This window comes from Trachemys scripta, chromosome 10 (genome assembly GCF_013100865.1).
Source record: "Trachemys scripta elegans isolate TJP31775 chromosome 10, CAS_Tse_1.0, whole genome shotgun sequence".
NCBI lineage: Eukaryota > Metazoa > Chordata > Testudines > Emydidae > Trachemys > Trachemys scripta.
The window spans coordinates 79,533,886-79,560,542 of NC_048307.1; the positions used below are offsets into that span (position 1 = coordinate 79,533,886).

Genomic DNA, 26,657 nt, shown 5'->3' on the forward strand with positions numbered 1-26,657 from the left:
AGTTAATGAGACGGGCCTAAGCAAAGAAAGCGGATTGAAGACTAGCAATTGCCACTCTACCTGCACAAAGGGAAAGAGTTGTGATACATTGTCCTGTAATTTGTGCCATAGTTGGGGAAAGGCAACAAAGGCAGGTGTTAAGGATGAGAGGAAAAGAGATGAATTTCCTGATCTTTTCTAGTTAGCTATTCAAGTGGGATTTTTTTTCTATCTAGTTTATTTCCTTTAACTCTGTAAAGATAAAAGAAAAGAAAAAATCACGCACGGATGAAGGGAAGTGCGCTATTCTAGCAGCATCCTGGCTTGCCCAGAGGAGCAGCAGTCCCAGTGGTGACAGCAGCACCTCTGATATATGTGTACAATGCCCTGGTGAGATCACCTGTGGGGATTGAATCCTAGACCTCAGGATGAGCCTCTAGACTAGGGCTTGAGCGAATAGGCCCAGGCTATGATTTTTAAAAGCATCGGAGGGACTTCAGAGCAGAAGTCCCATAAACCCGTTTGCCATTCCTAGCCTAGGTCTATTAGTTTGGCAGTGTAGCAGACACAAACCTCTTTATATGGTCCGGTCACTACAGGGGGACAAAGACACGTGTAACATTGGGAGGATCTGTGCGAAGTCACCAGCATTTTAGTCACCATAATATGTTGGTAGTGCAGCCAGTAGCGGTGGCAGCATCTGTTTGTATTGATGGACCCTGAGAATGCAAGACCGTTTCGAACGGTTGATTCGAGGCTCCCAGGCCACATCTACATTGGGAAGGCACAATTGCAAGCTCAAGATGCTCCAAACAACTCTTATACAGGACCTGACACCCCCAATTCAAACGGCCATTTTACGAGTGCTGGCTGCAACGGCTGGTTGCAGCCTCTTGGAGCACCTCTTTAGCACGAGTCCAGCCTAACGAGTGCAAGACACCATAGTTCCTTCCCAGCACGGACAGGAAGCTGCAAGTGTCACAGCTGCACCAGCGCAGCCACCGTTCCTAATTCCAGCCCACCATGCAGCGCCTGACGTAGGGAAGCTAGGAAAAAGTCCTTGCTCTCAGCAACTGTGCTGGGCCCTTTGGAGTAGGTAGGTCCTTTCTATGTACGAGGACAGGGGTTGGCAACCTTTCAGAAGTGGTGTGCCGAGTCTTCATTTAGTCACTCTCATTTAAGGTTTCGCGTGCCAGTGATACATTTTAACATTTTTGGAAGGTCTCTTTCTATAAGTCTATAATATAGAACTAAACTATTGTTGTATGTAAAGTAAATAAGGTTTTTAAAATGTTTAAGAAACTTCCTTTAAAATTAAATTAAAATGCAGAGCCCCCCGTACCGGTGGCCAGGACCCAGGCAGTGTGAGTGCCACTGAAAATCAGCGCGCGTGCCGCCTTTGGCACGTGTCTCATAGGTTGCCTACCCCTGTACTAGGACAATCATGGATCTGCAGAGATTGCCAGGTAACGAGAGGACGCTTAGGTAATGAGTTATGATTGCACAACGATTCTCATCACTGCTGTTGGTGGAGAGCAGGGAGGTACGTGCCATTTGAGGCTAGAACAGAGACAGAGGAAATGGGAAGGAGCCCCAGTGGAGCTATTTAACGGTTTTTCCCTTTCCCAGAGTAGCAGAGGTTTTTCCTTGAAAACTTGATGGGGGAAAAAAAAAAAAAAATCCACCCCTGTGGGGTGAGGGGACATGGGCTCCCGACTTGCAAGGCTCTGTGCAGAAGGCAGTTTCAGGTTTCTTCTTTCACCCCCTGACTTCGGGTAGCACATGACTGGGCATAATGAAAGCTTTTGTTTGTATCCAGTCTGGCTGCAGGGGATCATGACTCAGCATTGGAGAGGGCAAAGGAACCACTGGATTGTATGTCTACAGCTGCCGCTGCTGAATTTGAAATGCGCTGGGGGACATACCTTTCTCGCAGGCTGCGGTTCAGACTATCCTTGGACCGTCGCTGCGTACTGTAATCAAAGCATTATGGCAATCACGGATAGCAGTGCAAACAGATCTCTGTTACCGGAACAGGACTTGTTCATAACCCTAGCAAATGCAGAATGCAATTTAACCACCAACTGCTTACCGTGCTACCGGTTGAAAGATGCACAGATGGATTAAATTCAGTCAGGCCTGGGCATCACATTTATAGCCAGGCTCTCATTTTGATGTAGATTATTGTAAAGCGTTCTGAGCTCGCTTGCTAGGCTAGCAGAGGAGAACGGCCACCCTCCCTTTGGCCATCAGGGCCAATGCATATGAAAAGGAAGGACAAACTGTGCTAATTAACGGTAAAAACAACATTCAGCTCCATGTTCTTGTTCTTTACACATTGGGGGCCTGATTTTCCACCTGTTAGAGACAAAGGCAAAGCTCCCATTGACTTCAGTGGGAGCAAGATTGGGATCTTTATGTTTATTTAAAACGCGCCCATTGCCACCTACTGTTAGAAATTAAATCAAACACCAGGACGATGTGCCACAATGCCACCCCTGGGAACTCATTCACACACCCCCAACCAGCTATGTAGCCCTCCTGCAAAAGCAACTATCCTGAGCAAGTTTTGCACCATGGGCCTACCACCAGGCCTTGGTGATCAAACTCAGGCTTTGCTGAATCTGTCCAGTCAACCAGGTTCTACCAAGAAGGCCCCTTTCCTACACAGTCTCTCCAGAACGCAGCAGTTTAAGAGAGGCAATCTAGTCTAGTGGGCGCAGCACTGGATTGGGAGTCTGGAGACCTGGGTTCTGATCCTGACTCTGCAACTGATCAGCTTGCATGACCTTGGGCAGGTCACTTTCCCGCCTATTCTTTGTCTGTCTTGTCTCTTCAGACTGTACATACTGTCCCACTATGTGTTTGGACAGTCCAATTGTGCCCTGATCTTGATAGGACCTCCCTAGGTACTATTATGCTACAAATAAAGAGACTAGATTGGATGATTTTATCGGTCTTGAAGGTGCATGGAGAAAGCTGGTCTCTTAAGCCTTGTCAATACTAGGACACATACCTGCTTCTAGCAAGAATCAGGAACTGTGGCAGCTGAAGTGGGGCTAAAATGGTTTAGCTGCAAGTGTAGACAGGCACAAAGCACATTCACCAGTTTCAGGATCCCTGGCTGAACCCTGCTGGGAGGATGGAAGCCTTGGGTACCTACACACTAGACAGATAGGCTGCCTGGAAAGCGACACTGAGATAAGGACAGGCACCTTAGAGACTAACAAATTTATTTGAGCATAAGCTTTCGTGGGCTAAAACCCACTTCATCGGATGCATAGACTGGAACATCCGAAGAAGTGGGCTGTAGCCCATGAAAGCTTATGCTCAAATAAATTTTAGTCTCTAAAGTGCCACAAGTACTCCTGTTCTTTTTGAGGATACAGACTAATATGGCTGCTACTCTGAAAACTGAGATAAGAATCCAATTACAAGTTTAGCCAGGGGCTAGTGTACCCAGGTAGCCCCCTTGGTTATATTTTGGGTTTGCTCTGGTTAGTTTCCTTGCCGCCAGCCCATTGCTCTTGGCCAGCTGTGATCCCACCCCAATCTTAAACAGGTTGCCTCACAGTTTCAGTCTGCCCTCCCATTTTGTGGGATTGCTGGAAGGGAGGCTGTTCAAATTTCAAGCATGCAGTGAATGCATTTGAACTCCTCTCCCCTTCCCCCCATAACAAAATTCATATGTGGACAGCTCTTATCTCATGCTCTTTTACTGTTGTCCCATGCCTTCAAAACAAACAAACACACACACACGTCTTGTCACCCCTTGCTGTCCTTTGTCTAACTTAGGGCCAAGTTATGCCTGTCTCACTCACCTAAACAGACCCATTGCCTTCAGTAGCACTGCTTGGTTGAATAAAGTAGCCAGGATCCAATCCTGAGGTGTAAGATCCTTGGGGCAGGTGCCTCTTCTCCATGTGTGCAAAGAACACCCTGAAAAGCTAAAGAACTAATAGATCACGTTATGCCTGAGACAGACCATCGTTGTTCCATCTGTAGGGTGCCCTTCAGCTTCCAGGTTATCCTTTCTAGAGGCTGTAAGTCTCCAGATCCAGTCATTAGCATAGAGGGCACCAATTTGGAGGTAATTATGCGAATAGGGGAAGAGTCATAGTCAAATAGCAAGAAGTGGGCTGTAGTCCATGAAAGCTTATGCTCTAATAAATTTGTTAGTCTCTAAGGTGCCACAAGTACTCCTGTTCTTTTAGTCAAATAGCAGCATTTCTCCTCAGCAACACAGGCTGCTGCACGCACATGAGGCCTGTCCATCTTCCATTCTCTACTCTGGCTTCCTCCACAGACTATCGAAGCAAGTTTCTGAGTTTTGGTCCTTATCTTCAAGGCACTCCATGACCCAGACCCAGGATTTCTAAAACAAAACAAAACACAACCCTACAGTCCTGGGATGAAGACCATAACTGACACTTTTGCTCCTCCGGCACCAGGAACTCTCTACAATAAGGGTAAAGCTCATGTGCGTGTGGGAGATAGAATGTACTCAGGACGTGGTCTGAGAATGTGGAGTGAACCTGGCAGTGAGGTTTGTGAAGGGCCATCACAAACTTCACCACCTTCCACTCCAAGTGAAAAGCAAATTTTTCCACCTGCCTCCTCTAACAAATACAGAGCAACATGTATGCTAACAAAAGCACCCTACTAAAACAAGACATTCCCCAGCACACGCTTCTTCCCCTGGGGAAAGGATGAAAGAACAAAGCACATGGCAGATATCAGACATCAGACACGTTGCTTAAGGCTCTTCTGGAAGTGCTCATGACGAGCATGGAGTAAGAATGAATATAGAATAGAACTCAAGCAGGAAGCCATGTATGGGTCTCAAACTGGGGCTCCCCCGTATGACCTCTCATTTGACGGACCTCTCCCCCACTTCTGTTTTTTCCCCTCAGATTGCTAATGGACCCCCTCATCCTCAAGAGCCCAGCCTTGACCTGACCTGCCTTTCTGAGTTCTACCTCTTGTCATCTTTACCTTCAAAACCATTGTCTACAGCGGTTGCCTCAAGGTCCTCTCCTTTGACTTGATCTTATCCTGTCTAGTTTCTGCCCTACTCACCCACTGAAGCTCTGTCACCATGATCTATAATGAAGTTTCCTAATCAAGTTTGAAGGTCTTTGCTCCATCCGCACCCTCCTTGATCATTCTGTTGCTCTCATACCGTCAAACACTCCCTCCTCCTAGAAATTTCACCCTTCCTTGGCTTTTGGTATTGTCTTCTCTTGGTTGTCCTCCTCGCTCTGATGGCGCACTCAGCGTCTTCTTCGTACTCTTCCACTCTCCGTGGGGTCCCCCAGTGCTCCATCCTTGTCCCTCCTCCTCGGGAGATCTCATCGGCTCAAACAGCTTCAACTACCAGCTTTGTGTGATGATTCACGGAGCTATTCCATTCTGGTGCTCAGATACCATGATGATAAGTGGGGTATAAGGACCTGGATAAAGCATCTCGCCTGTGGAACCACATGACCTTGGTGCCTTTTCTGTTGCACTACCCCTGCCCTGTTTTCTCCTGCAGTTCCGTACACGGCCTTGTTGCATCTTGTCTTACAATTAGATCGTTAAGTTCCGAGGTGGGGGACTGTGTCTTCCTCTGTGTCTGTACTGCACATAGCATGATGGGTCACCAATCCCGACTGAGGTCTCTGAGCACCACCAGTGTGCACACTTCACTAACGCTCTCTGAAGGAGCGCAGAATGACCAGCCATTAGACTGAAGACAACAGTATCGGCCTCTTTCTGAAAGGAGGCTGCCTAGAACAACTCCGCAGCTCCCCTCCCCCCACGACTCTACATCATGCAGAGTCGAAGAGAAGGGGCTTCCAGAAGCTTGAAGAAAGGCAGAGCATTGGTTCACCCCCCTCTTGCTGCCGCCGCTGCCTAAGAGCTTTGCCACCAATTTTACTACTCAGCCTCGCTCGCTCTTCCTCACCATAGAGGACGGCCTCCCGTTTGTGTGTCTCATTGCTCCACAAACTGATCAGCTTGTAACCTGGGCAGGAGGGGACATCCTGGGCCAGATAAGCCCTCAGCTCCCTGCCCACCACACTCCCCACATGTGTAACCAAGAGCGGATTTGCCCTACCTAGCTTAAAAGGAAAATAATTCCCGCCAAGTCAGAATAATATTCAATAGCAGAATCCTTCAATTGCTTTACCTGATTTAAAGCCTAGACTGGGGAGCAAAGACATAAGATATCAACCGTCGCTTTAAAAATTAGATCCTAACTCCCTAATGGCTCAGGGAACGGTTTCCCTCTTTACTTTGCAAATACTTTGATAAATGGTTACTTGAGAGACCACCACTTGTTTTCAAAAGTCGTTTACAATTAGAGGGATTGCATAAATGCTCATTTGTTAGTGTGCTTCAGAAGCCTGGCAGCCTGGTAATTCATCATGCCCAAACCGCAGCTAAGCAGCGCATTGAGAGAATACCAGTCTGTATCTGCCAGCATGTTTCTAATCAATTCCCCACATGCTGCAATACTCGCTCTGTACGGCGAGGGCTAACTTGGGTTTCCTTAGGCAGACACTCAGAAGGGTTCTCTAGGGGAGCAGTTTGTAAGTATGTAAATAGCTTTGCAACTGCAACTTGTCTTTATTATTTATAATTACAGTAGTGCCTAGAGGCCCCAGCCAAGATCAGGTCCCACCTTGCGAAGCATTTACAAACAGAGAGAGACAGCCCCTGCCCTGCAGAGCTTACAGTCTAAATGGACAAAACAGGCACGGAGGAAACTGAGGCACAGAAAGGTGATGTGACTGACCTGGGATCACACAACAGGTCAGTAGCAGAGCTAGGAATAGAATCCAGGTCTCCTGACTCCTAGCTCGGGGCCCTAGCCAGTAGACCATGGTGCCACTTTATCTATTATAGGATGCATAATAAGGCACTCACTCAATTATGTATGAGCTACATTTTCAAAATTGTGCACAGTCAGGCATGCGTATGTTTATGCACACCTAATTTAAGTGAGCAAGACCTGACCTGCCCATTCAAAGTGCCTGGTCAGTTAGGCACATAAGTGGGTGTGTACATACACAGACCCCTCCTATGTGCACACATTGGATATATGTGAGTGTAAGAAAGACTCCTGTGCACCTAACTAAAACCAGTCTATGCTCTCTCACACAGCGGAATACAGCCAGCATCTTCTATATAATTCTAGTTTGTTTCATTAAAGGAGAAACAGATTGTGTCTTTATTTACCTTTTTTGGTAATTACTGGTACTTTGACCCCAGTCACACAAGTAGTTTACAAAAGGGAGAAAGGATGTGGTCCAAAAGTAATTACAGAGTGCACAAAAAACAGTGTATCCTTGTGGGAAGTTGTGTGAGAAGACAGTCTATTTTTTCTTTTTCCTATAAATGGAGCCAAAACCAAACCAGGAAATCGGTTGCTGGGTGAGGTGGGAATCTGACTGTTCTACGAATCATATGTTGGGGGGATGGCTGCCCTGTGATATCATGGCAATGCTGCGAAGGCCCAGGCCTTTCCCCAACTCTAAAGGAGATCATGCAGCATCATATATCAGAGCTGAAACTGAATTCCAGCAAGACCACAATTATGGTGCCTAGGACAGAAAACGCAAGCAGTATACCAGGCGGTTAAGAACTTCTGGTCTACAATAAGCATTTGCATCAGAAATCTAGTGTAATTCAGAAACTAGGCGCTTGGGCATAGCTGCCCTTCAAAAATCAGATGGCAACCATGGTCATGGTGTGACCATCTTAAGGATGGTGATAGACTCCCCCCATCTCCCTTCACTTGAAGGTCTGAGGTTACAGCTACATGCCCTGTTGTGAACTGTCAAAGGGGCTCCTGTTACTGACAACTACTGCCCACTATTGCAAACAATTGTCACAGTCTGGACCACAAGCATCATCAACACAAGACAGCTAGTGGTAGGAGAAGGGCTTAGCATTCGCTCTAAACAAAAAGTGGGGGAAAGTTTCTGAAAACGTTCATTTAAGTTCAGAAATTAATTTCAGTTCGATCCTGTGCATTCATCTTGGTCAAGCTTTACTAACACAAATAGTTGCGGAAAGCAAATTTTAGCCACAAATATTTGTAACTAATGCATTTCAAATTGCACACCCAGTTGCAGTATCCAAACTCTGAGGTGTGTTGGTTAGTTACAGGAGTCATTTAATAACTTGCTTGCGACTATTCAGATAGCCAGACTAGGACCTGATTAAAACCCACTTTGTATACATGCACTGCACCTCATTTTTAACATTTGCACCATGTAATTATCAACAGTCCCTCATTTGGCTCTAAACTAAGATTTCTAAGCAGAATGAAACAAACGTATAAGTGTTTGAGTTCAGCAAACTGGATGCATTATACTGATCAGAGTAGCCTAATTCCCCCTGCTGAAAGTTACTCCACAATCATCTATCAGCAAATAAGGACCATGTAACTTCAAGCCTGTTCCAGTTGAAAAATCAAGAGGATATTGCCTTTTCCTTTCAACAGGACTAGAAGTGGGCCTTCATTACCTATGAACTCGGCCAGATGTTCCAGAGAGATTGCAGATTTCTTCATGGGGGTGGGGAGAAAGCTTGCTCAGCCAAAGAATCAAAACTTTGATACTTTTAAAGCACAGAACAGGTGAGAGTGAAAGCAAAAGCAGGCTGGAGTAAGCCAGTGAAGAGATTGCTGTTCCAGGCAATATGGGGTCAGGTGCATTACATTAGTGGCGGATGGCTCCCTCGCAGAAGGAACATTTTATAAATCAGCAGAACAAGACAAGTGAAAGGTGAGTTTACAGTGACAGCATTTGGCTAAACACCTGATTAATTGCGGTTTCTACTGCAGCACTGATAGGAAAATACTATCCTTATGTTAAACTGTGGCATAGAACCGGTTGGGCTGAGAACTCAGTCTGGTTATTCAATAGCAGTTTCATAGCTAGCTGTAAACACGGAGTATAAATCTTTGCAGCTGCCCAGTTCTGAATGGCTAAACATGTAACGAGGCCATAAATACTCTTAGAATCATAGAATCATAGAATATCAGAGTTGGAAGGGACCTCAAGAGGTCATCTAGTCCAACCCCCTGCTCAAAGCAGGACCAATTCCCAGCTAAATCATCCCAGCCAGGGCTTTGTCAAGCCGGGCCTTAAAAACCTCCAAGGAAGGAGACTCCACCACCTCCCTAGGTAACGCATTCCAGTGTTTCACCACCCTCCTAGTGAAATAGTTTTTCCTGATATCCAACCTGGACCTCCCCCACTGCAACTTGAGACCATTGCTCCTTGTTCTGTCATCTGCCACCACTGAGAACAGCCGAGCTCCATCCTCTTTGGAACCCCCCTTCAGGTAGTTGAAGGCTGCTATCAAATCCCCCCTCATTCTTCTCTTCTGGAGACTAAACAATCCCAGTTCTCTCAGCCTCTCCTCATAAGTCATGTGCTCCAGACCCCTAATCATTTTTGTTGCCCTCCGCTGGACTCTTTCCAATTTTTCCACATCCTTCTTGTAGTGTGGGGCCCAAAACTGGACACAGTATTCCAGATGAGGCCTCACCAATGTCGAATAAAGGGGAACGATCACGTTCCTCGATCTGCTGGCAATGCCCCTACTTATACAGCCCAAAATGCCGTTAGCCTTCTTGGCAACAAGAGCACACTGTTGACTCATATCCAGCTTCTCGTCCACTGTGACCCCTAGGTCCTTTTCAGCAGAACTGCTACCTAGCCATTCGGTCCCTAGTCTGTAGCAGTGCATGGGATTCTTCCGTCCTAAGTGCAGGACTCTGCACTTGTCCTTGTTGAACCTCATCAGGTTTTTTTCTGCCCAATCCTCTAATTTGTCTAGGTCCCTCTGTATCCGATCCCTACCCTCTAGTGTATCTACCACGCCTCCTAGTTTAGTGTCATCTGCAAACTTGCTGAGAGTGCAGTCCACACCATCCTCCAGATCATTAATAAAGATATTAAACAAAATCGGCCTCATAAAAGGTACTCTCCATTTTTTTTTTTGCTATAACAACCTACAATATAGCAGCACTTGGTGAAGCCACCTTCTCCCTGAGCTATAGCAATTAAAAAAAAAATCTAAGCAGCTCAGCTTGAAAGCAGCAGCTAATATATTAGCAGGTGGCGCAGAGTACAGGATTCCGAGAGCTGGGTGTCACGGTTACAATTCTTGTTAGCTATATTGCAGTAGCATCTGTGGGCCAGAGTCAGGGATCAGGGCCCTATTATGCTATAGGTTGTACAAACAGGGAACAAAGTGACTATTATCATGAGAAATGTAACACTTTTTTACAGGGTGACACATAAGCACTCATTAATTAACCCCTTAATTCCTAAAATCCACCACAGGGGAAGGACTTTTTTTTTTTTTTAATGTGGGTAAAAGAATTCTGGAATGAAGGGGTAAATAAAACCAGAGTGTCTATATTCAGAGACGACGCTCCCCCTGCCCCCTCAATCCATTTTTGTGGGGTTCTTTAAGAGGGCAGGGGAATCCATAGAAAATGTTTAAAACTGTAGGTGCGGTACTACTTCAGGCGCAGGGCTCCCTTCCCTACAGAGCTGTAAAGCAGAAATGTGGAGAGGGTTAATTGGCTGTGTCCTCGTGTCCCTCCCACCCCCCAAAGCCTGAGATTGGTGCAAGTAGACCTCCCCTGACCATCAGGAGCACTGAAAGATTCTGCACAGTTGTTTCCAGGATTTCAAGTGTTGAAAGGAGTTCTGAAGAGGGCCTATATTTGCTCCTCTCTCTCTGATCCCCAGCCAGTGATCGTATTGACATGTTGGGGAGGGTTCCAAGCTTAGTCAATGCATTTCCTTCCTTTCCCCTACAGATAAACACTGTGACTGTGCAGAGGCAAGGGAAAAAGTTAACCCCCAAGACCAGGCAGCCCACAAATGCTACAGGAGGTTCTGTGGGGCAGTGCATTTTTGGGCGGCTGAGGCTCCAAAAAGCTAAACGGGGGGGAGCCTTTCCTAGCGAAGGGAACGTTCTCCTCTTGCTGCCCAGGTAATTACACATTTCACTCTTGAGCCTTAATAAGAAACTACCAAAATCCCCAGACATCAAGGGAAGACCCCAGAGAGCTTGACCTATTTTGGCTAAGCCCAAGTGTAGTGTCAGTGCAAGAACAGAGGCGTCCCCTCAAGTCACCCACTTGCAACGTGCAGCATGTCTTTTCCCATTGCTACCTTCTGTGCCCTACAAGATCTGTCACCAAATTCAAACCCCAGACATGCAGCTGCTTAGTGTACTAGGCACGCAAATTACAATCATTGGCTGTCACGCCTGCAGATCAGATTCTGCAGGATGCAGTCACATACGGTTATGCATGCAAGACCAGAATCAGGCTCCAGCAAGTCTCTGTTGGCTTTCAGTTCCCTTATTGGGCCAGATCTTGAGCTGATGTAAATCAGCAATGGAACTGCGCCAGTTGACAACAGCGGTGGATCTGGCCCAATGTGTGTAACATGCCTAATGACGCAGCTCACCCTGTGCTGCAGCACCAACTGGTGGCTAGCCAGGGCTGTTAACTGCACAGAATCTATCGGCACAGGCGAGCTGAGTTCATTCCCTTTTTGTTCCAACAGAAAACACTTTGTAGTTAATCCAAGCACGTGCCAATCCTCCTATTCACATTGATTTACTTAGTCACAGATGAAGATAAGAAAATCACTAGAATTTAATACACTCACACACTTTACATCACTGCCACTCTCCAGGGTGGAATCGGAGTGTGGGGACTTAATTATACTCTTAAATAAACACCACTAAATCAAGAAAAGAGACAGTTAAAATAGAAAAACATTTAGTTCAATTTATTTAGCAGCATCTTTATTGCAACAAAAAGGATTTGTAATAAAACGCGGCAAAATTAATGTTTCCACTTGACATGATTAAAAGCCATGTAGCTAGAAATGGAGGGAAACCCATAAACCTACTGGGTGTGAGACATGCAATTTTGTTAATACAAGTCAACACTTAAACAGCAGGCACTTCATGTTCTAAAATTAAACACCTGAACTTCTACTGTGCAGAACATCAAAGTAAAAACCACAAAAAGACCTGTCCTTTCAGAAGGCAGCCCAAAGCACCCCGGAGGATACAGTACTTGTATTGACAGGGGTCTGGTAACTCAAGTAAACAGGCAATTCAAGGCAGTATTCTAATCTGGCTGATTTTCCCCCACCTTGTTATTGCCGTCTCAATATTCAGTGTCATGCTAGCAGCAAAACATACTGCTCTCCACATGGAACACACAGATCAGCAAGAAACACGATCAATTGTTTTACTCTGACAGGTTAAGTCTCAGGACCCTATTTTGTCAGTTAACGTCACAGCTGGATTCTTTGCTAGATGCAACACACCACACATACACAGTTCTAAAGAGTTAAACCTTCAACATGTCAAGCCCATCCGGAAAGTCTTTGCTAACACTATTCCCAAATGCCCCCATTAGCAGGGAATACATTTTCCATTTTAGTATAATTAAGGTAATTTATTTTCAAAGCTTCACATGCTGATCAGAATTGTTTAATTAATATTGGATAGTAAACGGAGTTTATAAAAATGAAGTCATTCTAGGTAATGAGTAATATTAATACAAATGATATATTTGGAAATGTGGAAAAAATGCAGATTACTTGCCCCAATCTAAAATGTTCCCTGCCTTCCGCCCTATTCTTTATTAAAAGGAAGATTTCCTTAAGTAATGGAATCTGTCCCCACTGAAGCAAACCGAACACTATTCCAAACAATGAAAACAGACAGAAAAGATCTGTTTACTGGCATCCCTACTCAACACAACTAGTCCCTCAGTCTTCAAATCCCAGCCTTTCATAAATGCTCTATTGTTTTTCAGCAAAAGTTAAATGCGTAATTTCATTAGTCACAGGATTGGGTGGTAAGATGCAAAGATACCTGCAACCGTAGGAAAGAGATTTACATTCAACACTTAGGGCCCACTCTTGCTATCCTATACCACTAGGTGTAGTGGTTATTGCTGGGAGTAACCCCGCTGAACTCAGGAGGTAGATCTACACAGGGATAAAAAACTGGGGGCTCAGTTGGGTCAGGCTCGCAGTGCTAAAAATCTCTGTCGATGTTTGGGCTCAGGCTGGAGCGCAAGCTCTGGGACCCTCGACATCTACACAGCAATTTTTCAGCCACGGAGCCCAAGCCCCGTGAACCTGAGTCAGCTGACCTGGGCCAGCCGGGCGTTTTCTTATCCCCAGCTAGGGATTTATTTCGTGGAGCAAGGTGGTGATGTCTCCTCCCTGGAATATTCTGTTCTCAGACTTCCTGCCTAGGGAGTTCACTAGCCCTGCTTAAAATTTAAAGTAACATTACAACTTGGCCATTTTTGAAGTAAGTCCACAAACAAAAACAATTTAAAATAAATCCAAATGTAAAATATCATGGGCAACTCCTCTTGGGTGAAAATGCCATCTCCCCAATCCAGAGATTTTGGACTTGGATTTAGGCAATTCCAAGGATCCAAAATGCTGCAGTAACACTGCCATCATACACAGTACTCCGGACGGATACTGCAGTAACACTGCCATCATACACAGTACTCCAGACTGGTACTGCAGTAACACTGCCATCATACACAGTACTCCGGACTGGTACTGCAGTAACACTGCCATCATACACAGTACTCCGGACTGGTACTGCAGTAACACTGCCATCATACACAGTACTCCGGACTGATACCGTAGCATAGAAAGACTGGCTTACAGTTGGCAATCGGTGCAGAACTGCTGAACTTAGCTGTGGCTTGTCCCACCGAGACCAAGCAGGATATCATATTCTTATCTAGTGAGCAGCATTTCCAATTTTAAGAGTTACTGATGGCCTCACACTTGGTATTTCACAAGGCAGTGCTCATTCCCTGTAGACTTGATCGTGCCCCTTTAAATCAACAGGAATTTGGTCATTAACTTCAATGGGGGCTGGATCAGACCCTATGGGATATACCTTTCATTACCGTTACATGTGGCAAGCACCCTTTGTACAGAACTCTGAAATACTGATAGTAAATCCTTCCAGCATTTCCACAAGGAAAGAAAACATGGAGTTTTAAAGTGCCTGAGAGCTGTAAAGGAAATTATTTTTGTAGAAAAGGAAAACATAATTTATGTTGCAAAACAGAGTACATACTTGGTTCTTTAATAGTTTTCTGATATATAGATAAGCTATATTTAAAATAAAGAGCGAATGCATTATTAAAAAGTTACATGTAAGCAATGTTATGTTCAGTGCTAAACCAAAATCTAGATTTGATTACCAGAATCGCATTTAATGCCTCCTTTGCTGTAAGCACTGTTCCATAGAGGTCGTTTTGTACAAAAGAATCGACTTTTACTTCAGAATCATATACATTTATATTCAAGAGAGAATCTCTGGAGGAGGAACAAAAATACACCCCCAAACGCCAGTTAATTTAACATTGAACAAAATATAAACAACCTTGGAAAATGGGATACCATCCACGTGTTATTTTATACATATACGTATATACGGACCGATGCAGGGGACATCTACAAAGCAACAAAAGAACCTGCGGTGCGAGTCCCAGAGTCCAAAGCCTGAATGTCCGCACTGCTATTGTTAGCCTGCAGTACAAACCTGAGTCAGTTCAGCTGGGCTGTTAACCCAGGGCAGCAAGTGTTTCTTTTGCTGTGTAGACATGCCCATACATACATGTAAATATACACTACAGCATAAATACGTAAAGAACCAGGTGGGATACCATAATAACAAATTTGTATTTTTTATACTAACTGGCACATTGTTATTCTTCAAGCTTATCAATGTACCAGCTTGTCTGTAAATACTAACTACAGCACATGCCATAGGATGGCTGAAAACGCCCGCTTTTTCTGAAGGGAATTCACTTCAGTTACAATAATTAGCTATTGTTGGTACAGAGAAGACAGTGTGGGTATTGGGCTCCTTACATTCCCCCAGTTCCCCAAAATAAAAACCTATAAACCTATTTTCCATATGCTGATGGTGTAAATTACAGGACTTTAAATATCATCAGTCCAATTCAGAATAATTGTGCGGGGCATGGGGGGGGGGGGGGGGAAGGTGTATGCTTACAGGAAGTGTGTTTACTTTGACTACCTTTAGCATAAGCCAATGGACCAGATTCTGCTGTCTCTTACACAGCTCTTATATCCAGGTGATTCCACTGATTCCAGTGGAGTTATTCCCAATTAATTCTACTGTCACGAACACCAAGGTCAGGGCCGATTGTTTTAAATGTTAGAGTTCTAGGGTCTGCCGATCATTCATATACCTACAAAAGTTATTAAAGCACATTGCTACAATATTTGGGGTATTTCAAGTAGGAACACAAGCCACAGGGCATCCAGATTTCAAAAGCTGAAAAGAGAACCTTGCTCTGCTTCTCCCTCTGTAGCATCAAAATAGAAGGGAAAAAGTTCTTGGTTTTTTAAAAGAAAGTACCTAAAAATGATGGGACGCTAACACAGAAACCCCAGGCAGAGTTTTCTGGTTTAAAAGTAATAATTTGACTATGGAGTTCTATTTTAAATAACATTTTGAAAGTTAGAAGTATTTTCAAACACGTCACGTTTTTCAGCCAAGTCCATATCACAGTTAAAACCACACTAGCAAAGAAAATCGTGCTTGAATGTGATTTTAATATTGCAGGGTGCTAGCTTCTAGCAGCATTACCTTAAGCAACACAGACAAGGGTTTCTCTCGGAGGACAGCATAGGACCATGCTACACCGCAGTGCTAGAGACGACTCAAGGGTGATGGAGTCTGTGTATGTATATGTATATATAGGGGAGCAGGGTGACTAGGACAACAAACTTTCTCAACACTGATCTGAGAATAATGCTAGACTAATGACAACAAAAAAAATTAGTAAAACACAATTTGCATTGCTTCAATGTAGTGTTGATAGGCCCCCCATCTTACCAACTCCCTAGTGGACACTTGCACTTGGGTGTTGGAATTTTAAAATCTTAGTGGGGGAATATTTATACACCCACCTGCTGAGATAGGAAAGTATTTTGAAAACAGCCTCAAAATGCACATAGGGTGAAAGTCCATGGGAATAGGTTGTATTTTTAAAATATGAGAAATATACAAAGTTTCAGCTGTTTGGCTTAAAACTAGTTTGCTTCTCAGCATACAAGGCTAACTCTTCTGCCCATGTTATTGTAAAATACATTTTCCACCTTCCTGTGTGAAATCAGGTGCAAACTGTTTATCACACTACAAAAGAAAAAAGCAGCAAGATTTGTACTGCACAGAGATGAGCTCACTGAAAAAACTGGCCTGATCTTAGTTAAAACCAAATTATCAACTTCAGGAGGCAGCTAAAAGTGTTTCTTTTTTAAAACAATTATCTCCAACATCTGGTTATATAATGTGTCTAATATGCAGCTAATTCCTAATGAGCCAGATATCCCTTGCACGAAGCATAAACTATTTCACATTACATTTTTAAATGCTATCCAAGTTGTAACCATCCAGACAGATTTTTGCCATGACGCGAGCGAATCATCCAATATTACCTTGTTGTAAGAAACTGAGAAACACACTGTAAAAAAATACACCAATTAGACTTGCACAGCTCAATGTTTTCAAATGGTGAAGATATGGTGTGGTGGAAATGTGTTACTGAATTTTCAGCTTCTTCCAAAAGAATCTGCATGGTACTGCTGCGTGCCACAGACATTTGATTTTATTTCCATTTTAAAAATTATTAGGTCATTGTACTGTAGTGTCCTTGTATGGCACCTAGTTTACTTAAAAAAAAAAAAAAAAAAAAAAAAAGTGTCTGTGTGTGCGTGTGTGCAGATGTGGCAGGCACCAAAATGCAACATTCTGTTCGATTTTCTCTAAAGATCAATTTCCTCATTTGGTTAAGCAGCCAGTGTATCAGAGTTCCACAGAGGTCACAATTACATTGCCTTCAGTGCAGCAATGTGAGAGCCAAGATTCTCTTGCAGATAATGCAGTAGATGGAGTTCATAATGCTCTCCAGACTCGGGGACCCTTATGCTGTGTCTTTCCTGAGGGTAAATCTAAAATAGAAAATAAAGAGTCATGAACACACACCACTGGCTAACAGCAGTTCTGAAACCAGCTACCTGACACGGGTTAATGATGAGCAAGGACCTGTGTGAGAGATTAGAGAAGAATGTTTGATATAGAGCAGGGGTTCTTGGCGCTTTCCACATCCTGACCTCCATGTTACAATGGGGAGGGAGGGGGGAAAGGAGGGAGGAGAGAGAGATTCAGCACCCCTCTCCCAAGTAGCAATAAAGAAAGGGAGGGTGGAGGCAACCCAGGATCTAGAGAACCCCATTTGCAGGGAAACCATTAGTCTCTATAGTAAAATGCTGGATCAATGTGTGACTTGAACATTTTTTGTTGCAATAAAAAATACCAAATAAAATTGTCCCTTTCTCTTTGATGGCAGGGTGAAGGGGAGAGAGGGAAGAGCTAGAAGCAGGTCGATGCTGGGTATGTGTCTGGCCTGCCACCCCAAGCAGCATGGTTAGGGAACGTCTATGTTTTCTTCTTGGCGCAGGGATTGAAACCCCAAAATCCCAGCACTCAAAAGGAAAAGTTTCCCTTTTACAATATTCTTATTTATCTTTAGAACAGAACTTGGTGGGAAGAAACCTACAACTACTTCCTTCCTCTTCCAAATCCCCAGCGAGTGTAAACACAAATGAGTCCAAATGGCTACACCAAATGTTAACACACTTCACTGCCCATCCGGATATTAATTTTGAGCTGGATGTGGAAAAAACATTCAGTTTTTAGAGTAGGTTCTTAATCCCCCAGTCTTGTCATCAGATGTTTATGATCCACAACAGATCAAATACACTCCGTGTGTTCCAGTGTGGGTTTCCTCAGCCCTACCACAAACCCAAGTAGAGCTGTATCATTTTCATATCCAGATTCTGACAGTTTAGAAACCACTTACCTGTAAATCATATGGTTTTCCAGCCCTCACTAAAAAACTCAGCAATATACTTGTGTGTGCAAAGTGAACATTCTCGTCCAAGAAACCATGCAGCAGCAACAGACGGTGCGGTCTGAGAAAGGCAGGAGAAAAACATTTAGATACTTCCTGGAATTTTCCAGTCATTCTGCAAACTGTGCAAGTCCTTTACAAAAATATTAATCATAGAAACACACTCCTTTTGGTTTAAGCATTGCAAAACAAATGGCCCAATCCTGCAGACTGCTCTCAGGCAGGAATACCACTGGCTTCCAATGCCAGGCTTTCCTTCCCTGAGAGTTTTTTGCATATACAAATCAGGACTGGGCCTTATATTTGCATACCTACTTTAACCTCCCCAGAAACATTTTTGAGAGGGGATGCTAAAATTGGTTTATATGTGCCCAGATCACCACTGGACACTAATTCTTTAGCAGGACATAGCAATATCTTTGCATTCTAAACACACACATAGGGATATGCCCTTACCTCTAGGATAAAGCATTTTTATCAAATACAACTTTTTGCCTAGTTCAATGCAGCTCAGACTAAGGAGTTAATTACATAATTGAAGTTCTGTCTGCCATTTCTTTATTCTTTAATTACAGCCAGTATAACAGGGATTACTTGGAAGGGCCGTAATTACGCAAATGTTCATTCAAGTTTATTAAGTGGTGTTTTAATACTGGCATTTATGGTTTCAGCATTTAATTGCTAAGAACTAGGAGATAAAAACGTGGGGGTAGGTTTGAATGTCACTGGCAGGGGGCCGGGGAGAGAGGGCACTGAACTTACTCTGAAGGAAACTTCTCCGCTTGCATGGCCACTGATCCTAGATAATATCCCTGCTCGTTGTGATCAGGGTGTCCCATGTAACGCTCTGTGTAGCCTGTGTCATAGAATAGCCATAGTGTGACTGGTGCTCCAGCAATGGCAACCTGGAAGTTCCAACAGGATCATCGGCATAAAAAAGGGATACAGGCAGACAGCTACTGACAACGTCCAACTGTGATCGCCCAAAGGAGGCACTTAACACCCACGGATATTTATGTGAACTCCGAAAAGAAACCAATGCAATGATAAAGCCTGCTCTGAAAGGCATTGGCAATAAGGTAACCAATCAAAATAAAAAGCAATGGCAATTTAATTACCCAACACAAAGCAACAAAGCACCTTTTACAACCTGCAAAGGGGGGGAAGCGTTTCTCATCCTCCCCCTCACGCACACAGGGCCAGGGACCCCGTTTGTATAACTCACCACGGCTCCAGTGAAATCCATGGCTCTACAACCATTTACACTGGCAAAGGCTCTGGCACCAAAAGCCTCTCTTTGGCTTGGTCTACACATACAAGTTTTACCGCCATAGCTACGTCGGTTGTGGGAAGAGGCGGACTGATCTTTCACCACTGGGCTTATACCAGCTCCCCAAACCAGCATGAGCTGTACCAGGATAAGCACTTTTATACCTATATAACTGAATCTGCATTAGCTATACTGGAATGGCCATACCAGCGTAACCCTCCCAGGGTAGAAAAGGACTTGCATTAGAAATTCAAACCCTGTTCATCCTTGAAGGCCCTTCGGATGAACAAGGAACTCCACTGAAGAAGTGAAACCCGAGTGAGGGGGAAGCGGTTGTCATTGAGACCAGTGAAAGGTCTGGTTTTTGTCTGCAATACCTCCGTCCAGCAAATGCCTGACAGATACCTGGAAGAAAAAGCTCTCCAGGATTTGACAACCCCAGCCTCTTCAGTTAAGGGCTGAGATAGCTACCACGCCACATGTCAGTATGCTCCAGGGAAGACCGCCAACAAAACCAGGAAAGAGACTTGACATTGCAAATATTTTTTAAGGTAAAATAAATATTTTAAAAGTCTTTCAGGCCTGCTTTACACATTGCAATGAAGCAAGAAGAGCCACAAAGAACAAAGTGCATACTGTTAGTCTGAGATGAAAATCAATAATTATAATTGTATTTTGCACTTCTTTAGCACCTTTCGTCTAAGAACCTCTAATGCAGAGGTGGGCAAACTACGGTCCGTGTGCCACATCCGGTCTGCGGGACTGTCCTGCCTGGCCCCTGAGCTCCTGGCCTGGGAGGCTAGCCCCCGGCCCCTTCCCTGCTGTTCTCCCTCCCCCACAGCCTCAACTCACTCGCTCTGCCACCGGCGCAATGCTCTGGGTGGCGGGGCTGTGAGCTGCTGGGGCAGCGCAGCTGCAGAGCCTGGCCTGACCCGGTCTCTGTGCTGCCTGGTGATGGCGGCATGGCCTGGCTCCAGCCGGGCGGTGCAGCTACAGCACCGCCAGCCACTGGTGCTCCAGGCAGTGTGGTAAGGGGGCAAGGAGCAAGGGGGGTTGGATAGAGGGCAGGGGAGTTCGAGGAGGTGGTCAGGGGACAGAGGTGTGGATAGGGGTCGGTGCGGTTGGGGGGGGAACACGGGGATTGAATGGGGGGCAGGGATCCCAGGGGGGCAGTCAGGAAGGAGGGGAAGTTGGATGGGGCGGCGGCAGGGGGAGGGAGGGCAGTCAGGGGACAGGGAGAAGGGTGGTTGGATGGGGCAGGAGTCCCGGGGAGGCTGTCAGGAATGAGAGGAGGGGTTGGATGGGGGTGACGGGGGTCCGGGGATGGTCAGGGAGTGGGGGGTGTAGATGGGGCAGGAGTTCCAGGGGGGCCCCGTCAGGGAATGGGGGGGGGATGGGGCAGGAGTCCCAGGGGGGGCAGATAGGAGGTGGGGGCCGGGCCATGACCCCCTCCCCTAACCGGCCCTCCATACAATTTTCAAAACCCGATGTGGCCCTCAGGCCAAAAAGTTTGCCCGCCCCTGCTCTAATGCCTTGTCTAGACACAAGCTAGGTCTATATTGGGGGGAGGGAGGAGGGTGTCGACCTAAGATCGCGTAGCTGAAGTTGGCGTATCTTGGGTTGATTTACCTGGCCGTCAGGACGGCAGCAAGTCTACCACTGCCGCTCCCCCGTCTACTCCACTTCCACCTCTCGCCGTGGTGGGAGTTCTGGAGTTGACGGCAGAGTGATCAGGGATCGATTTTGTCGTGTCTACACTAGACACGATAAATCGATCCCTGATAGATCGATCACTATCTGCCAATCCGGCGGGTAGTGTAGATGTGCCCACAGAAGCATCACTTTAACAATACCAGTATAAAGTGTATAACATCACTAGTGTGGACACAGTTATACCAGTATAAAGGTGCTTTACACTAGCATAGCTAATCCTGTATTGGAAGGGGAATAATTGACTATACCAGTATAACTGAGTCCACACTAGCAGATGCATTGGTATAACTATAACTGTTAAAAAAAAATATCACGCTGCAACCAACAGATAAACAGAGACAAAATCTCTGAGCAAACAAAGCCTAACTGCTCTGCAATCGCTAACTGACATTCACAATATGCTATAGTATAGGAACATACCATTCCCATATTACAGATGGTAAAACAAAATGACTTATTCAAGGTCACACACAGAGTCCTATCTGTTTACTGTAATATATCCTGAAACTCAGCTTAAAAATATATGGTACCTCGAATTTGAAAGCAATAATTTTATAACATAGTGAATATTGTCTACATTCAAAAAAATATCTAAGTACAAAAGCCTGAATTGAAATATTTTCAAGCCCATACCAGGTAGAAATGTACTTTGGAAATGGAAATTTACTTTGCGGTAACTTTGTTACGTCCTATGCCCCTCCACTGTTTGTATCTTGAGGTGAAATAAAAACCAGACTATTTTGCACACGCATAGCACTCACTGTTTACAGTTCAAAAGTCTTTGTATCTACAAACACACATGGGACATGGAGATATAATCTGATTAAGAAACATCCTTCCTGTGCCACAGAGATAAGCCCACGATACATTAACGTACCCTGAAGAGGTCTGACCTCTGCATTAATGCCATCAGAGACAGGTATCCTCCATAGGACCAGCCATGAATGCCAACTCGGTCTAAATCAATGAAGTCATACTGGGATGCTAAATACTGCAGCCCTTCCACTTGGTCGTCAATTTCTATTTGACCCTGTTGGATAAAGATTTTTTTTTTTGTTAGTTCTTGACAAACGTATGATTCTCAGAGTTTCCAAAAAACAATCAACTTTGCCCATTATGATTAATGATTTCTGTTGCAGTACCACCTAGGAGCCCCATTCCAGGAATGGGCCCCCATTGGGCAAGGTGCTGTACAAACATGGAACCAAAGGATTGCCCCTTCCCCAGAGGACATGTAAGTAAGTACATGTAAGGACACATTCCCTCCACCCCGCTCAGCTTCCTCATGGGAAATGTTCATAAGTGTGGTGTTCTGGTCTGTGGTGTTCTTGTTTGGGGAAAGGGGATTTTCTTAACCTAAGAGACAAATTCCTCTACAATATCTAGGGCCAGATTCTGGCTCTGTGCATCAAACTGGCACAACTGCCCCCCTCAAAACAAGTGCCCATCATCCCTGCAAAGCAACACAAAGATGGCACTTCCTTCCCCTCCAGAGCTCGGGGCGGAGCAGGTTTCCTCTACAAACAGGACCCTAGGAATCACCAAGCCCCATAATGGAGCGATCCATCGTCTGTCTGAAGGTATCCCACCTTTGCAGGGCCAGCGGGTTCAGAAAGACCACAATGGAAAGTTAGGGACTAACTCACCCATGTCAGAGGTTGGCTTATACCCTGAAGCAGATGCGGTTATATGCCTTATATTTTATATCCTCTCTCGCTATCCGTTTTCCTCCCCAGTTCCATACCGGTTGGATGTGTCCACCCCGCTCACAAGCCCACGGAGTGGAACACTCTACGGTTTTGTGTAAGAAGCACTGGAATCACTGCCAGAGCACTAAGACCAGCTAGCGTGTTAGCCTTTTTCTGTAGGATGACGCACCAAGTCGCGCTCCCCCGGCGCCCCATCTGAAAGCCAAGGAGCAGGCTGCATTGCTCAGAACCACGTGGGGACACTGGCATACATCCCAACACTTACCATTTTGTATTTAAAGGCACCTTCAAATTTAAGCCCTCGGTGGCAGGACCCCCTGTTGTCAATTACAACAACTACGTAACCCAGTGAGGCCAGCGTGTTCAAGCGAAAATACTTGACTCCTTTAAACCGATTGTTCACCAGCTGCACCTGGAAAAAGACAACTGGAAATATTAACCGAGCGACACCAGATAGACCACTGGAAATAAGTGCCAGGGGCTACAAACTACCGAACTGACTGCTCATCTCTTAATCCGATTCAGGATTGTTTGGTACCATCCCCAGTGTCTCAGCTCAAGTCACCCACACACAGAATTCACCCCCTCATTGTGGGGGCTGCAACAAATCCAGGCCCCTTGTCTTCGCATCCCTCTTTATGCACATGTGTAGAGGTACTGAGGTCTCCTTTGCAGGGGCAGGAGCCAAGCGGTTCTCCCCATCTTCCCCTTGAGAGTCACAGATCAGGTTCATTGCTGCACGGCAGCCTTCCGAAATTCTACTCATCCATCTCGTATATGGAGATATACCTATCTCAGAACTGAAAGGGACCCCGAAAGGTCATCGTGTCCAGCCCCCTGCCTTCACTAGCAGGACCAAGTACTGATTTGCCCTAGATCCAGAGTGGCCCCCTCAAGGATTGAACTCACAATCCTGGGTTTAGCAGGCCAATGCTCAAACCACTGAGCTATCCCTCCCCCATCTGAGGAGAGTTTTTCCCTGCTCCCAGGTATATGAAATATTGGGTTTTCCAGGACCCAGGTGAATCATTTTGTGCCTGGGATGGTAAATCCTCATGGTGATTTTGCAGGGCTGCGGTCCCACATTAGATTTATCCCTCCAGCCTTACTACCTTGAAGATGCTGTGCATTTCTCCCCCACCAGTAAAATGAAGTTACAGAAAATGCTTTAAGCCTGTTTCATGGTCAGTCCCCGCCACAATCCCATCTCAGGAACAGTAAGTACAAGAGACAAAAATTAGCAGGTATTTCTATTAGCCTCTATTACACTGCACTCACCTGAGGCCCTCCGTATATGAAGAGGACAGTGGGGTATTTCTTCCCAGGTTGCAGGTGGTGAGGTTTGTACATCATGCCATACAGCGTAAAGCCTGAGGAACTCTCAAAGGAGAAGATTTCTGGGGGAACATAGTCGGGAAAAGGACCTGTAGGCAGGCAAGAAGAAATGGGCCCATTTTAACAAGAACCTGATGGACAGCGGGAGCTCACAGCCCTGTCTACACTACAGATGATGCCAGCATGAGGCAGGATTGTTGTGTGTCTCACAGCCAGAAGGGACCATTGTGATCATCTAATCTGACCTCCTGTATAGCACTGGTCATAGGATTTCCCTGGATTAATTCTTTTTTGAACTACAGCACATCTTTTAGAGAAACATCTAATCTTGATTTAAAAGCTGTCAGTTATGAAGACTTCACCACAACCCTTGATAAATCGTGCCGGTGATTAATTACCCTCAATGTTAAAGATTTGCCCCTTATTTCTATTCTGAATTCGTCTAGTGTCAATTCCCTGCCATTTGATCATGCTACACCTTTGTCCGCTAGATTGAAGAGTCCACCATCAAAGTTTTGTTCCTCATGTACATACGTGTTTCTGGCATAGTTCTAATGCAGTTTCTTCCAGATCCCCCATCTCCCAAGAACTGTGTTAAAAAGTCACTGAGAGGAAGCTGGCACTACAGGAGGGAGGGGAAGGGGTTTAATTTTGTCTACAGCACCCTTAGCACTGGAGTGTCTCCACCACGTAGGTCCAGCGCAGGTCCAAACCCTCCCAAAGTTCAGGGATGTTTGGATCTGTGGGTTTTCATTAGGCCCATTACTAGCTAGTAAGGGTCTCATTCACAGAAAAAGTTCTGAGTCAGGGATCCTGTGCTAGATGCATTCTAGGAAGGTTTCAACCCCAGCAGGGCCAGACGTGAACTCTTCCACCCTTTGTGGAGGTCTACGCTGCACTCACAGAACGTGCTCACCACTTGAGCTAGCTAGCTCAGGTCCCAGAACAGAGAAGCTGCAGCTGGACAAGACTCCCTTAATCGAGCTGATAATCTTCAAGCTAGAAACAAAATAAGCACAATTTTTCTGCAGGGGAGAGTGGGGCACTATTGGAATCACCTGCTCCTAAAATACATTTAAGTGATTATGAAACAGAGAAAACTTCCTGTGTTACAAAAAAAAAAAAAAAAAAAAAAAAAAAGAAGAAGTATGCATTCAGCCCATGTTCTCTATGAACGAGTCATTTTAATTCAGATCCCTATGGCACAGTGTAGCTGTTGTTCTGCCCCGGGCAGTTTCCTACAGTTACCTTGGCTAACGAACTCGGGGTGAGGCGTGTCGGAGGCATGATCTGTGCTTCTGAGTCAGAACTGAGACTCCCCCTCCTGCACGCAGGCAGCTGGTAGAGAAGCAGCAGCAGCAGCTCGATGAAAGAAATCATCTTCTGACCAAAGTACAGCACATCAAGCCAAATTCAGCTCTGTCACATCAGTGTATGTGACGACTCACTTCATTAGTCCCTCAGCGTGGCTCCAGATGTACAGCAGATTTTAACTCATTGCCTAAATGCCACTTGGCCATGAAGGTTGTTAACCAGCCCAGGAGCTAACTCTGTACATCATTATCTGCAACAAGCTCCAAAATAAAAAGCAGCCTTTGGCCACCACAAGGTACAGAACTGGTGGGGACACCCCCTTCAAATCTAAGGGTTTTCCAAGTACATGTCCTATTAGCCCTGTACCCTTCAAATGGTTTGGAACAGCACTTACAAAAAGACAAGTTTTTTGTTGATAAGGCCCAGCAATACATTCAAACTTGTAACAGACTCGAATACTGTGGCCAGCTACCCCTTCCAGACGTCAGCACAAAACCAAAGGCCGATCCAGCAATCCTTACTCGTCACATATTCCCACACGAGTAAGAGCAGCAGGATCTAGCCCATGAAGAGGAACACAGAGTACTGATACTACAATAAACATGTAGCTAGAAGTCTTTTGATTGGGAATCTGAGGCAGAACTGTAAAGGAGAGCCAAAGTTATTACCTGCCGAATCTAGAATCGTGGCCCAGAATTCCTTCGTTCTGTGAGCAACATCCTCTTCAGAAGCAGTCAGCCTGTACAGTGACACACAGTGCGGGTTCTTCTGGTTACTGAATTTACTGATGAACATGTCACAGTCCTACACAGAGATGACAATATTTTCTTGAACAACACAGTGAAGAAACACAAGCCCAAAGCTCCTTTGCTTTTGCACTTAGAGCTCTCTGAAGAAGCTCGGATCAAATTAAAATTGGGAGTTCCAGCTCTTGTGAGAGAGGAGATAGTCTTAGGGTACGTCCAGACTACCCGCCGCATATGCGGGTAGCGATCGATTTATCGGGAATCGATATATCGTGTCTCCTTAAGATAGGGTTACCATACGTCCGGTTTTTCCCAGACATGTCCGGCTTTTCGGCAATCAAACCCCCGTCCGGGGGGAACTGCCAAAAAGCCAAACATGTCTGGGAAAATGCCGGCCGGGCACTTCCCCTCCCGTGGCTGCTCTGCTCCTCCCCTGACTCTTCGGCTCTGTTTAAGAGCCGATCTGCCCAAGCGCTATGGGCTTCAGGCAGCCCCCTTGCCTCTGGACCCCAGCCGCCGGCCGGGCACTTCCCCTCCCGGGCTCCGGCGGCGCAGGG

At 45.4% G+C, this 26,657-nt stretch overlaps 1 protein-coding gene across 2 annotated transcripts in view; it reads right to left on the minus strand.

Annotated features, from left to right (window-relative positions):
- Nucleotides 1-15,633: 15,633 nt before the first annotated feature.
- The window catches only part of DPP8 (dipeptidyl peptidase 8), a 39,210-nt gene continuing 28,186 nt past the window's right edge, over nucleotides 15,634-26,657 (minus strand). For both annotated transcript variants that reach the window (XM_034782887.1, XM_034782886.1), the window contains 7 exons: nucleotides 26,023-26,158; nucleotides 23,984-24,129; nucleotides 22,971-23,117; nucleotides 21,874-22,026; nucleotides 18,776-18,918; nucleotides 17,963-18,074; nucleotides 15,634-17,051 (listed from right to left, as the gene is read on the minus strand). In XM_034782887.1, coding sequence (XP_034638778.1) covers nucleotides 16,929-17,051; nucleotides 17,963-18,074; nucleotides 18,776-18,918; nucleotides 21,874-22,026; nucleotides 22,971-23,117; nucleotides 23,984-24,129; nucleotides 26,023-26,158 — 960 coding nt within the window. In that variant the 3' untranslated portion in view covers nucleotides 15,634-16,928. The remainder of the gene's footprint in view (nucleotides 17,052-17,962; nucleotides 18,075-18,775; nucleotides 18,919-21,873; nucleotides 22,027-22,970; nucleotides 23,118-23,983; nucleotides 24,130-26,022; nucleotides 26,159-26,657) is intronic.